Source organism: Alternaria incomplexa (assembly GCF_024043165.1).
Source record: "Alternaria incomplexa strain BMP 0042 chromosome Unknown scaffold_5, whole genome shotgun sequence".
Classification (NCBI taxonomy): domain Eukaryota; kingdom Fungi; phylum Ascomycota; class Dothideomycetes; order Pleosporales; family Pleosporaceae; genus Alternaria; species Alternaria incomplexa.
The window spans coordinates 488,075-501,680 of record NW_026249854.1 but is presented as its reverse complement, the minus strand read 5'-3'; the positions used below and the strand labels follow the sequence as shown (position 1 = coordinate 501,680).

At 53.1% G+C, this 13,606-nt stretch overlaps 5 protein-coding genes across 5 annotated transcripts; 4 read left to right on the top strand and 1 right to left on the bottom strand.

Annotated features, from left to right (window-relative positions):
• Positions 1-311: 311 nt before the first annotated feature.
• J4E90_004083 (uncharacterized protein) lies at positions 312-2,263 on the bottom strand (the record flags this gene model as incomplete). The annotated part of the gene is made up of 2 exons (XM_051433649.1): positions 312-2,030; positions 2,084-2,263. The coding sequence occupies 2 exons, from the start codon at positions 2,261-2,263 to the stop codon at positions 312-314; spliced, it is 1,899 nt and encodes a 632-aa protein (XP_051292167.1).
• Positions 2,264-3,254: 991 nt separating this feature from the next.
• J4E90_004082 (uncharacterized protein) lies at positions 3,255-4,884 on the top strand (the record flags this gene model as incomplete). Its single annotated transcript, XM_051433648.1, has 3 exons — positions 3,255-3,818; positions 3,867-4,280; positions 4,333-4,884. The coding sequence occupies 3 exons, from the start codon at positions 3,255-3,257 to the stop codon at positions 4,882-4,884; spliced, it is 1,530 nt and encodes a 509-aa protein (XP_051292166.1).
• A 291-nt stretch (positions 4,885-5,175) lies between these two features.
• J4E90_004081 (uncharacterized protein) lies at positions 5,176-5,986 on the top strand (the record flags this gene model as incomplete). Its single annotated transcript, XM_051433647.1, has 2 exons — positions 5,176-5,299; positions 5,352-5,986. The coding sequence occupies 2 exons, from the start codon at positions 5,176-5,178 to the stop codon at positions 5,984-5,986; spliced, it is 759 nt and encodes a 252-aa protein (XP_051292165.1).
• Positions 5,987-6,909: 923 nt separating this feature from the next.
• On the top strand, positions 6,910-10,029 carry J4E90_004080 (uncharacterized protein; the record flags this gene model as incomplete). Its single annotated transcript, XM_051433646.1, has 1 exon — positions 6,910-10,029. One exon carries the CDS (start codon positions 6,910-6,912, stop codon positions 10,027-10,029), a length of 3,120 nt encoding a protein of 1,039 aa, XP_051292164.1.
• Positions 10,030-12,830: 2,801 nt separating this feature from the next.
• On the top strand, positions 12,831-13,599 carry J4E90_004079 (uncharacterized protein; the record flags this gene model as incomplete). Its single annotated transcript, XM_051433645.1, has 3 exons — positions 12,831-13,145; positions 13,200-13,322; positions 13,429-13,599. 3 exons carry the CDS (start codon positions 12,831-12,833, stop codon positions 13,597-13,599), a joined length of 609 nt encoding a protein of 202 aa, XP_051292163.1.
• Positions 13,600-13,606: the final 7 nt, after the last annotated feature.

Genomic DNA, 13,606 nt, shown 5'->3' with positions numbered 1-13,606 from the left:
TCTGTGCGAGCTCATGAGTGGGCCTGGCGAGATTTGATAGTCCAGTCGAGGAGGGCCTCAGGATACGCGCCGTTACCCAGTGCATAAGGGCCACAAACGCACTGGCATCTATGACCTACCCAATAGAGGAGAGCATGGGTCACGCCCATCATTCACTCCACCGACCGACTCCTCAACATGCAAGCCTCGCATATAACTGGAAGCCAGTTGATGGCATGATCTTGCATGACCAGCCGCCGATGCAGCCTCGAGTCGCTATCAAGTCCTAGTTCACGGTGCCATCGTGAGGATCGCACATGCTCCAACCTAGTCTAGCAGCCTAGAAGATTTGCCAGCTCCTCTGGCGTCAAGGTGCTTTTTCTCCTCTTTGGCCTCCCACTGATTCGTGTCTTGACGGGAGATCTAGGTGTCCGCTTCTTAGGGTTTTCCTCGGACACTTCGGTGCTTTCGTCCGTCTTCTTGGTGGAGATGTCTCCGTCGGTTACAGCGGCTGCTTCCGCGGCCTCTCGTAACTTGTCTTGGACCGATAGCTTCGGCGATCGCTCGTCGGGATGGGCACGTGGGCTCGACAAGCGCTTCTTGGTCTGTCGTAAATTGTCAGATCTGTTGAAGGATGGGTGTGGTGCTGATGGGCTGGAGATTGTGGAGGGAGTGGACGTAGAGGGAAAGATGTCACAACGTACATGGCGTGGTCTGTCTTGACTTGTTGGTCTTGACGCTCGTTCTTCTGAACGAGGCGGTTTGGCTGCAGAGGTTGGCCGACTAGCCTTCTCCGCATCGACTAGATCTATCCCAGACGTGTCTGCGTTCTCTCCGTCCACCTGAGACGGTGTATTCGGTATGGACGCTGAGAAGGCGACTTTGCGGGGCGATCGACTGGGCGACTTGTTGCCGTTGGTCTCCCTCAGCGCTGGCTGGCTGGGTTGCAACTTGATGCTGAAGACATCGGGCCCGGTTGTCTTGTCTGGTCTCGCGTGTGGCTTGGGTGAGGGCAGGTAGACGGCCTCCTCTTGTTCTTCTGTATTGTCCACGTCTTCTTCTAAGGCTGAGCTTGCAGCTTCCTCGGCCTCGCTTTCTTCATCAATCACGGAGAATCCTTCCCTATCGACCGTCTCGAACCCTTCGCCAAATCCTAGTCCCATCCTAAGCTCCTCGAGGTCGATGGTGTCCCCATTGGTCATGCGCTTTCGCCAGGAGTCCATGAGGAGGAACGACTCGCGCAGCCGAGCCTCCATCTTCTCCCAGCCGGCGCGTAGCCTGTGAATCTCCTCCTCGCGCATCTCGACCTCGTCCACTGCTACAAAGTTTGGATTTGTGAGGAGGTTCTTCAGGTTGTCCAAGACCGTGTCCATGTCGTCGGCGAGAGTCTCGTAGTCGGTAGGCAGCGTGTGCAGCATGTCCTGTTGCGTGTCGTCTTGCTCGTCGCCCGCGACCGAGGCGTCGTCTGCGTCTTGTTTGCGATTGACTTCGGGCATGCCTTGTAGCTCCCTCAGTGTCACCAGAGCGCTCCGCACGAGGCCGATGAGGTTGTCGTTCTCGTCGCTCAAGCTCTGGCTCAGCTGGGTCAAGAACTCGGTCGTCTCCTGCTTCAGGCTGTATTCGGGGTCGTCGACATTGGGCGACTCGTCGCGCGCATGGCCCGTGGCGGCGCCCAAGCCCGTGCTGCCGGGGTTGATGGTGATGCTTGCGCCGACGAGGCCCGTCTTGTTGCCGCGCTGCTGGCTCGTCAGGTGGCTCTTGAGCCGTGCAATCTCCTTGTCGCGCTTGCGCACGTCGTTGGTGCAGCTGGTGCGCACTTGGTCGACCGTCGTCTTGAGGCGCTGCATCTCGGCGCGCAGCTTCCGCGCCGACGACTCGGCCGTGTGCAGGGCTTTGCGCGCCGACTGCTCTTGCGCCTGGGCGAGCGAGAGCTGTCGCGATAGGTCGGCATTGCGGTTGTGCTGCTTCTCGAGGGCGGCCGTCTGGCGCGTCGACTCGGCGCGCAGGCTTCGCAGCGTGTCGGCGCTGGATTCGCGGTATTCCTGGTCGCGCTGTCTGCTCATTAGGACCCTCCCCACCAGAACGTAAACGTGCATGTGCCTACATCGCGCTTCAATATCAGGTCGTGCACCAGGTTGATGATCTGGGCCATGGTGGCCTCTTTCCCCCCTTCTCCCCTCGACGGATGCGCAAACTCAATGGGCGTGCCATTGCGCAACAACCCCCGCGCAAGCAGCAGGTTGTTGATGTACGTCGACGCCGTCTTGAGATTGTACGAGTCCATGGTGAGTGCAGCCGTCGTGGTCGGCTACCGGCGGCGTCGTCGGATGTGGCGGCGTTGTGAGCTTGTCGGCCACTGTTTGTTTATCCCTGGGTTCCGATGCCCAGGTAGGAGGTAGAAGGAGCAACCGAACAAGCACGGACCTACGCGTTCCGATCCTTCCGCCACGACTCCATGCAATGTCGACGTGATACGACGACGTCCACCTTCAGCCAGCCCGTCACAGCCGTGCATGCAGCCTCTTCGTGTCCTTCTCGCATCATCACCATCGTTGCATCCGCCTGCACCCGGCTTCACCACCACTCGCGCTTCAGCAATTATCGTGATTACCAGCGACATACATATACTTCTCTAGCGTATCTGTGCGTGACTCTCGTTTCGCATGGCCCAGAAGTTTAATGCCACAGACGTGTTTTTCCCCTGAGATCGGACTCGGACTCGGTCCCACCATCAGCGCACCCCACCATGACCGTCGATGACAATTATACGCACTGCTTGTCTGACAAACCTTCGGGTTCCGAGACTGCCAGTCCTGCAATTCGGCACTCAAGTACCGTTTCCAATACTGGGCTCGCCTTATCCTATCCAGGCTAAATGCCCAATCCAGCAAACCATATAGTTTTACGACGGTGTGCGTCGATTCCCCTCAAATGTCGGGCCCATTACCGTAAGCTTCGCAGGGACTCACACATGATCTGCACTCAATTCCTCATTTCATGCGTCGCCATTGGAGGGGGTTTGCCGTATTTTGCGATTCTTCCACGCGATCTGCCCTAGCCATGGTTCTCCCCAGCTTGTGTACATGTGCTGCTCTCTGCATGGCTGCCATGGCGTCCGGAACCAAGACCGGAGACAGCTAAACCTAACGTCGAAGAAGCCCACATTGTAGTACTTAAGGCACATCGCTCATCAAGAGGTGGTCTGTAGGCTGCGTTCGTTCTTCTGCGCTTTCGTCCATCTTTCGCTCGTTCCTTACACTCATTCACTTCCAGACATGGACAAGTTCATCTCTCTCGCTCTTGCGACTCTCCTGTTAGGAGCCCAATCCGCCTTTGCTATTCCCACAGAGGCCACTACTAAAGCGTGTAACGAAATCAACAATGCTCTTCCAGGAAAAGTCCTCACTCCGGGACTTCTCAAGCTCGAATACGCACATGAGACGCAGCAATACTGGGCTACCAATCTCCGCGAAGTCGATCCTGCATGCATTGTTCAACCAGACTCTGCCCAAGATGTGTCCATTGCTATCAAGATCTTGAACAAGTACCCGACTGTCAAGCTTGCTACACGGAGCGGAGGTCACGATCCAAACAAGCAGCATGCTGCGGTCCAAGACGGTGTTCTCATCGCCATGACCAATCTAGTCGGAGCGACGTACGACGCAGCAGAAGATGTTGCTTACGTCCGACCCGGTGGCGAATGGAACGACGTCATTGGCGACCTTGAGAAGAGCGGCGTGGCAATCGCTGGAGGACGACTCGGTCTCGTCGGTGTCGCTGGTCTGCTGCTCGGTGGAGGTCTTTCCTTCCTCGGTGCTCAAGAGGGTCTTGCAGCCGATGTCAGTTTTCCGCTATATGCAAAGGGCAGCTATGCTAACAAGCGATAGAACATCATCGAATGGGAGACTGTTATGGCGAACGGGTCTGTCGTCAACGTCAATGCTGCAAAGCATCCCGACCTTGCGCAAGCTATGCGTGGTTCCGGTAGCCAGTTCGGTATTGTCACCCAGTTCAAGACTAAAGTCCATCACATGGGCGACGTCTGGGGTGGCTCGTGTGTCTTCGACGACTCAAAATCCGACGCACTATACGCTGCTTTGCACAACTTCATGGCACACGGTGCCGAAGACCCCAAGGCGGCTATCATTCTTACGGACCTCGTAGTCGCAGCTGGAATCAAGACGAAAATTCTCTTTTCCTTTTACGACAACCCTAAGCCACCTACATCGGGTCCGTTTGCCGATTTCTTCAAGATCGTCAACCCTTTGTGTCTACCCAAGACACAAAAGTACTCTGAGCTAGTAAGTCTATAATCCAACTTCAATGTGCCGTATGGCACCTAACGATTCTCAGCTGAAGGCAAACGGCGAGCCAGTCCGACTCTTGAACGCCCGCGCATTCTTCCGCACTTACACTGTCCCATACATTGCATCCCGGCCTCAGATGTACAAGGAGATTCGCGACAAGCTTGCTGAACTCACTGGTATCTTCCTCAACACCCTACCTGTCGTTCGCGCCATCCAGTTCAGCGTTGACTTCCAACCTCTTCCATCCCGCTTTGGAAAGGTGTCCGAGTCCAAGGGCGGAAACGCCATGGGACTTTCGTCCTCCGACCCTGACCGCATCATCCTAATCTACCAAGGAGCGTGGAACTTGCCCACAGACGACGCTCTTGCGTTTGGCATCGCCAGGGAATTGACGGCTTGGTTAGACAAGGTCGTGCCTCAATGGATAGCAGAAGCGGGTATGCCAAGCGACATGTACATGCCATTATTCATCAACGATGCCATGTGGGACCAGCCAGTTTTCCAGAGCTACAAGGATTACAACAAGTTTAAGGCATTGCAGAAGAGTGTTGACCCGAACGGCTTGTGGAGCACCAGGGCAGGTGGTTTTAAGTATTAGGTCCTTGTCGCCAACGTCATTATTATCCAGTACATACAATAATGTGTATTTTAAATATGAGCGTGTCAATTGCATCTTTCGCACGCTTGCTGCCGTTAGTCAGTCGCATTCTGGGAGCAGAATAGGAAGGTGTTCTTGAAGCAGCGGGGCCACTATACTGAAAGCGGGGTAGTCGTACCTGGGTGTCTGACTCCATCACTACCAGTATGACTGTCTTGCACACACGTCGACTACAAAAGCTCTTTCATCTTCTTGTCTCGCCGCAAATTTTCTATCTACTACTAAGGCACGATGGCTCAAACACTCCAGTTCACCAGCTACGAGCATGAGGATGCCTGGGACGTGAATTGGCTGCGGGTGGATGACACCCATGAACTTTACTATCAACAGTTTGGCAAGAAGGACGGAAAGCCTGGTAAAAGTGTCAGCCATGTTGTCCAACTTTCCTGATAGTTAACGCTTTGCAGTCATCTACCTCCATGGTGGGCCTGGCGGGAACTGCTCCAAAACCAACACGGTCTTCTTCAACCCCTCTGAATACCGAGTGGTTCTGCTCGACCAGCGAGGCTGTGGTCAATCGCGCCCTAATGCCAACACAACAGACAACACTACTTGGCATCTCGTCGAAGACATCGAAAAGCTGCGCAAGCATCTGAAGTTTTCCAAATGGCACATGGTCTTTGGTGGCTCCTGGGGATCCACACTCGCTCTAGCATATGCGCAAACACACCCCGATAGTGTAGGTAGTCTAGTCCTGCGCGGCATCTTCACCGTGCGAGACATCGAACTCAAGTGGACCAACCATGCAGGCGGCGCGCAAATGCTGTTTCCCGACCGCTGGGAGGACTTTATCAAGTTTTTACCAGAGGAAGAACGTTCCGATCATATCGGCAACTACCACAAACGCCTCATGTCTTCGGACTCGTCTATCAGTCATCCCGCGGCTGAGGCGTGGAACACGTGGGAGCTATCAATCAGCACCCTGTATCCTGACCCACACGCGTACAAGAAACTGAAAGAACCAGCCTATCTGCTCGCACATGCTAGGATGGAGATCCACTACTTCATCAACAAAGCATGGATGGAAGACGGGCAGCTGTAAGTCTTGGCTGTACGGAATGCAGATGATTACTGACTTTGTCCTGCAGGTTGAGGAAGGAGAACGTGGACCGGATCCGGAACATTCCGACGACCATCGTGCAGGGCAGGTACGATGTTGTCTGCCCGCCGGTTACAGCCTGGGAGTTGTACAAGCAGTGGCCGGAGAGCAGATTGCACTTCATAGACGACGCTGGGCACAGTGTTATGGAGCCCGGGACGAGAAGGAAGTTGACTGAAGTGTGCGACGAATACGCGTCTCTGAGCGTCTAGCCCTATGCAGCCGCGGAACCCGTGTTAGGCTAGCGTTGTTGTGAGACATCACGATCCGATGAATTTGACGAGAAATTAAGCCGTGCTTGAGCATGGCAGCTTTGGTTTTACGGGCCGTTTATGTGTTGGCTGACTAACGCCAAGACTGCCTGCTAAAGCCCAGAAGACTGCTGGGGCCCGCGCAAACGTCGCACGCAGCACCAGCAGTCTTCATTCTATGTGAGTGACGTAATGGACCATGGCTACGACCGCGCCCATCTCGACCACGACGCCACCCGCAGCTATCGATAACCACGAACGGGTACGCGCATACGAGATCGCCGCGTGAGAATTGCCAGCCGACGTCACATTGCCGATTCCTGTTGCTAACACGGCCCTAGATATCTCTCTGCCGCGTCGTTCCCCTTCCACATCCCAGAAGGACCGCCGTCCGAACCAGTCCCCAGCAGCGACATAACCCTCAACGCCCTCGTCCAGCATGGCGTGCACAAGATGGACTGCGATCGCGCATTCCTTTCGCTCATTGATAATCGAAATCAATTCATATGCGCAGAGATGACGAGGCACCAGTCGCTTTCGAGTGCAGACCCGGCCGAGCCGCTCTTGCTGGGTACTTCGCGAATCGCTCTCGAATGGGGCGTCTGCCCATTCACCATGTGCATCTTCCAGGGCAAACCAGTGCCTATGCCGGACAGTCCCTATATCATTGCCGACAAGTCGTATTTCTGCATAAAAGACTTTCGCCAGGTTCCCACATTTGCCGAGCGCCCGTTCGTGGCTGGCTACCCGCACATGGTTTCATACCTCGAGATACCGCTGTTTGCAATGTCTGGGCACATATTGGGCAGCTACTGTGTTGTTGACACTAAAGAACGGGACTTTCTGCATCCCAAGTCGCTGAGCACTCTTCGCGAAACTACCTCGGCTATCAGTGCATACCTCGATATGCGACGCGCCGAAGCTTGTAAGTCTCGATCTGCTGAGATGATGCATGGTCTTCGCCGCTTCGTAGCTTCAGATGACATGGTTCCAAGGTCTGTGGCCCCTGTGCGCCCTGGAGCTCACACAAGCCAATTCGACCTAGATGTTTTTGGCGCCGCCTCGCGAAGAAAACCTGACAAGAAGCTATCCGACGGCACGAATGCAAGCGTCACCATGCCAGACCATGTTCAGTCATTGCCTGTTTGCGATGCATCTGTTATCGTTTCGCCCCAAGATAATGTCTCAAAACGGGTCAAATCTGACTTTGCTACTCAAGTCGACACTCTCTTCATGAAAGCCGCAGATAGTATTGGCGATGCTATGGGTCTGGATGGCCTAGTCTTCTTTGACACCGTTTCAACTGGCACCCGAAACAAAGGTTGTCAGGTACGAGACATGTCTCCTGACAATACATCTTCGCCAACATGCGATCTCTTTGCGGTACCTCTGTCCTATTACCACAGAGATAACGCCCCCGGACAGCTGAAATTGCGTCAGTCGCTCATCCAGCGCTTGACTGCCAAGTACCCTCGAGGGCATGTCTTCGCAGTCGATGAACATGGGGTCTTCCAACACGATTGCGATGGCGAACTTGACTCTGGTGCGGATGACAGATGGAATGATCTCTTCAGTTTATTGCCAAAGACCCGCTACGTAATATTCCTGCCTATGTTTCACTATTCAAGAGAAGCTTGTTACGCAACCTGCCTAGCCTGGGTATCTGACACCGGCAAAACACTTGATACTGGCGATGTCAATTCATTGACAGCTTTCGGTAACTCACTGATGGCTGAGGTCTTTCGCTTAGAAGCATGCGAAAATACACTTTCCAAGTCGGACTTTGTTTCGACCATCAGTCACGAGTTACGAAGTCCCTTGCATGGCATTTTGGCCAGCATTGAGCTGATCCAAGAAAACTGCCAGGGATCTGGTTTGATGTCGGAGATCTCCATGATTGAGTCTTGTGCGGTTACTCTTCTCGATACATTTGACCATCTGTTGGAATATTCCAAAGTGAATAGCCGCGCCAGCGTTGGACAAAGAGGCGGAAATGGAGATCCTCGTTCCACCACCCACGTTCATCACGGTGCAGTAGCTGTCGACTTGGCTTCTATGGTCGAAGATGTCATTGGGACTGTTTCTGTAGGTCATGACCATTCTTCGCGCCTCTCTTCTGGACTTAATAAAGAGCGTCAAGATTTGTTGGCAGGATCGCCCGCAACGGCACAAACCGAGCCTGTCGTCGTCACCACACGCATTGAAAAGGCCCGTGATTGGACCTTTGTCATTGACAAGGGTGCTTGGAAGCGCATTTTACTCAATGTCGTCAGCAACGCATTGAAGTATACCAAGTCGGGCTACATTCACGTAGGTCTAGCATTCATGGAGGCTGCCGATGACAGTCAGTCACAAATCAGTCTTTCTGTGACCGACACGGGTGTAGGCATGAGTGAGGATTTCCTCAAGTACCATCTCTTTACACCCTTCACTCAGGAGAATCTACTAAGTCCAGGAACTGGGCTAGGTTTGAGCTTAGTGAAGAGCATCGTGGAGTCACTACACGGAACTATATCAGTCTCTAGTCGTTTGGGCAAGGGAACGAAGATCATCATCAACATTCCGGCTAGTCAAACGGCGCAGACACCAAATGCGCCACGTAGCGAGAACGTTTCCTCTCACGAATGCCTACGCGGAAAGGCAATCGGTATGCTCAGTCTCTCTCTACCCGAAGAGCAAGGCAAAGAATTTGCCCCCTCTATCGATTCGCCTCCCGAAGCGCTGGAGCGGGCCGTTCAAAATATCTGCCAGGATCGCTTCGGCATGAGGTTCACCACTGTTTCCACAGACACACTTCCGGTTCTGGATGTACTCCTCATCGATCACCATGCCATCTCTTCGACACTCACGTACGACTTGAAAACATTGTTCCCTACGTATACGGGAGGGACTTACCCGGTCATGGTCGACCTGCGCAATATTAAAGGCGCACCTCCCGAATCTGGCACTAGCAAGGCCATGCACACGGTACTAGTCACTGCAAACTCGCTCGGACCTGCACTCATCTCGGCTATGAAGGATGTCACTACCAAGGAGAAGGCAGTGCCGTCCATAGAAGTCAGAAGCAGACCTGACATGGAGCCAACAGAGCCGTTAGAACATGCCGACACAATGCTAGAGCCAGACCCGCAAACCAAAGTACTTCCACACCGCAGCTTATCGTTGCAGCGTGTGACACGAGCCGACGCCGCCACAAGTCCTGCTCTACAAGCACCATTACCAACACAACCACCTACCCCGCTTACAAGCAGCCCGACATGCCGATTCCACCGTCTGCTCTTGGTAGACGATAACCCCATAAATCTAAAAATGCTATGCGCTTTTGCAAAACGCCTCGGCGTACCGTATTCCAGTGCCACCGACGGCGCAGAAGCGGTGCGTCTCTATCGAACCGCCACTGAGCAAGGGGACCCAAAAGCAAACTATGACTGCATCTTCATGGACATCAGCATGCCAGTTATGGATGGCTTCCAAGCCGTATCAAAGATTCGTGGAATCGAACACGGTTTGCTGGAAAAAGGCATACCAAGACAGTCCGATGACGCTGCGAAACATGGTTTAGATGGCACTCTAGAGGAAGAGAGAGGTACCCGGGCGTACATCTTCGCATTAACGGGTCTTGGTAGCGAGAAAGCGCGAAAGCAAGCGAAGAATAGCGGTTTTGACGAGTTCCTTCTCAAGCCAGTGAGGTTCAAAGACGTCCTACCGTTGTTGGCACGTCTGCCGACTGCATGAGGGCTATGGGTCATCTGCCATATTGAATGCAGACCTCGTTCTGGGGGCGTTAATTTCATTTAGTCTATGTAATATGCTGGCGTTCAGATTTTGGGGAAGCTCTACTAAGAGCATATGGATGTAATAACGACCTTGGGAATAAGGCTTCCGGTAGCACCGCTTGCTCAACATAGGAACAATTTCAGAACAGTGACAACATCGTAAGTATGCGCTACACACTGACAGCTGTCTTGTAGTGACCTAAGGGTAACCGATGTTGTCTTGGCTAGCCTTCATCATGTCTGTCAGTGTTTGCTTTTCTATGTCTTATAGCAAGGCGCTTGCAACTCGGTTCAACCCCTCCGACGGCAGCGAGAGGAGCTACGAAAGCCCGCTCTGTAATTGCGAAGAACGAAAAAGTAAAGAAACACGGACGGGAGGCTGAAAGTAGAAGGTGCCTTTCTGCTTGGAGGACTAGGAGCTTAGCCTCGACCAAACATCTATAATGGTAGATGCTGTCATGCGGAGGCGCCTCACGACTTCTTGACACCTGAGAGATCGAGAGCTGGATCGCATTCTTGTTGGCGGAGTTCGATATTGAGGTGACGATGTGGCGCCGTCACATGGATGAGGACTGTCTCGTTTATGGTCTTTGCTTGACGTTTGTTGGTGCGTTAATGATGGGGTTGGAGTCTGAGCGCCTAGTTGAGGACTACCCAGACATGTTATATGCACACGCACTTGTAATTGAGGTTCATGGTAAGTCTTCCACTCACTGCTGTACGTGGCCGTAGTCCGTTTGGAGGTCTGTAGAAGTACGGCCGACTTCACAAAAGACTGGCTCGTACATGAAAGAAGCCAGTAAGAATCAATCAGCGTATTGAGCCCGACTCAGTACAACATCAAAGTGAGTTCTGCCCAGTGGCGTCAGGATGTGGAGTTTAGCGTCCTGTGTCAGAGCCTTTCGTCTAGGCACGCGCAAGTTACATGGCAGTGCAGACAGTACGGAACACCCGACATCGTGCTTTCTACTGGTGTAAATTGCCAACGTGCTTTTTCGTTCTCGTTGCTTTGTTCATGGAGGCTATTTAGAAGTTTGGTAGCTTACAGGGTTGGTCACAACGGTCGCGAGTGAATACCCGCAGCAAATGAGCCTCTGCAATTAGTTGGTGGTTAAGCACAAGCTGGCATCACATCAAGTACGCCGGCAATATACCGGTGGTTTTTGCGGCTAATGGTGTTGGCCTAAGGTACGATCTCACTAAACTTTGAGCTGACGTAGCTATCTGGGAAGGATCGGCCGATTTATACCTATCTGGACATTCACTCTTATTACCATGTCTCTCATTTCCTAATCGACATGTGTTGAGTATTCCGGTCGCTACAAATCAGCAGAAATTGTGCAGCGAAGTCGCCGAAGTTGAGCTACCATGAGAGCACAGGAGCTAGCTCCTCGCCAAAGTATAGGAGCTGTCTGTACGGCTAGTGTCGGCGAGCGTCCGCGACTCAGCGGGCTCGGCATTATTCCGAGCCCTGACTTGGACAAAAGAAACAACAACACATCAGCCGGACCCTTTGTGTTGCTTTTGGCGGACCGCGCCACGCAGCGAACATGTCGCATTTCCCTTTTCCAGGTAGTCACCTGCATGCCGTTGTACATTGTGAGACTAGATTGCCATCTACACGAGGGGCAACAAAGGCCTCCACGTGACTTGGCATTGGTTGCGGCCGCTCCGGACACGGAAAAAGCAGATCTGCATAAGGCTCGGCGACCCTACTTCGTTGCTGGGATTTCTGACTGGACGATCGTAGGTGCCTGCTTCTGCATGTCGGGCGGCTGCATCATCGCACTGATGTTCGACGGCTACGCCCGCAGAAGGATCGCCGACCCGTAGATACCGCTACTACATCCTTTCCAGTGGGGCGCCGCTTGCCAACAAAGAGCTACTAACTGAACAACCTCAGCTGAACTCGGGCACGTCGACAAGAAGCCTTGTTCGCAGAAGGTAGCGATCTACTATGCTACTGCAAGGCTAATCTTGGGGTAGTCTGAGCTCACCCTGCAAGTTGGGAAGTGACATGAGCCCCTTAGCCCTGAGATCGGTTAGTGCTCTCTACCCAATACGGCGTCTCTTGATTCACTGGGAGTAAATTGTTGATCATGTATTAGATGAGAGTAGTGGAAATCGATGATCGCAATGCCATGTGCAGATTCAGCCGCAAAAGCCCCACTCGGCGATGGATCATGGCAGATCTCTCTGCCAGAGACGAGTTCGGTAGACCCTGTCGATAATCACTGTGAGGTAACATCAACCACAATGCTGAGAGCAGAGTGGCTACCGACGATAGTTGAAAGCTGTTTCAACACGATACGATACAACGTGTCAACTTATGCCATACTCCTATCAATAATCTCTTATGATCAACGTGCAAGCAACTTTTGCCAACTGATTCAGAGGCCTACATGCAAGTATCTGAGTGTGTTCGGTCAAGGCAAAGTGGGTTGTAGTGCATAGCCTCACTTGTCATTAAACTTTGTTCTTTTGACAGTAGTGTACGCTACATCACCCACCTTCTGGGTTATGGGCTTGATTGGCATCTCAACGCGGTGTACAGGAGGATCAGCGGATCTAGTTGTCGTTCAGGACTACGGGAAGCATTTGCTCCGTTGACTCGAGCTTGGCTACATCGCACGTCGAGTATAAAGACACCGCAGTCTCCCATGAAAAGAAGGTATCGCACACCTTCATCTGCAATCATCACTCCTCACTTCTACCATCTACCACCAACAACCGCTTTCACAGCTTCTTCCCACCGCAATCATGGTCTCATTCCGCAACTTCTTCACCGCCGCCTTGGCCTTCTCCGTGCCTATCTCGGCTGCTATCACGCCCGCTGAGGTTGTCACCAACATCAAGTCGATCACGCAGAAGAGCCTGGCCCTACAGGCACCAGCTAAAGATATTAGCCTTGTCAATGGCCCATTGGTCTTGATCGGACAGGGACCGTTTCCTAAAATCATCCTCGGCTTCTCGGACATTGTGACGACCGCCACCACCGCCATCGCCCAGATGCAGGGCATGCCCAAAGAGCCCGCAGGTGCTTCTACCGATGCTGTCTTTGAGGCCTTCCGCGAGGTTAGTATTGTCTGATCCCATTGAAATCTATATGTAGCTTACGCAGAGAAACAGTTTGTCCGTGTTCACCAAGCGCTCCTCAACATCCTCATTGGCAAGGCTGGTCTGTTCCAGACTGTTCCTTTCATCGGTCAGCCAGTTGCGGCCGTACTCAGACAGGTCGAACAGGTCGTTGATGTAAGTCTTTCCTCTCTTGTAGTTTTCACGCCTAGCGCCCGCTCCGATACTATCTGTTGAACTCCAACGTAATTCCTTGAGTCTGCTCGCTAACAGCCTTTCGCAGACGATTGCCTTCATGTTGATTGATACCTTCGAGGCCCGCGCCGCCGATCTCAAGGATGAAGCAGGCGCCCTGTCCGGAACTCTTACTATTTGCATCGACAAGTACCAGGGCCTTGCCCTCAAGAAGAGGAGCCTCAGGTTCGCCCGCCGCGAGATGGTCGCTGCTGCTTAGATAGAGT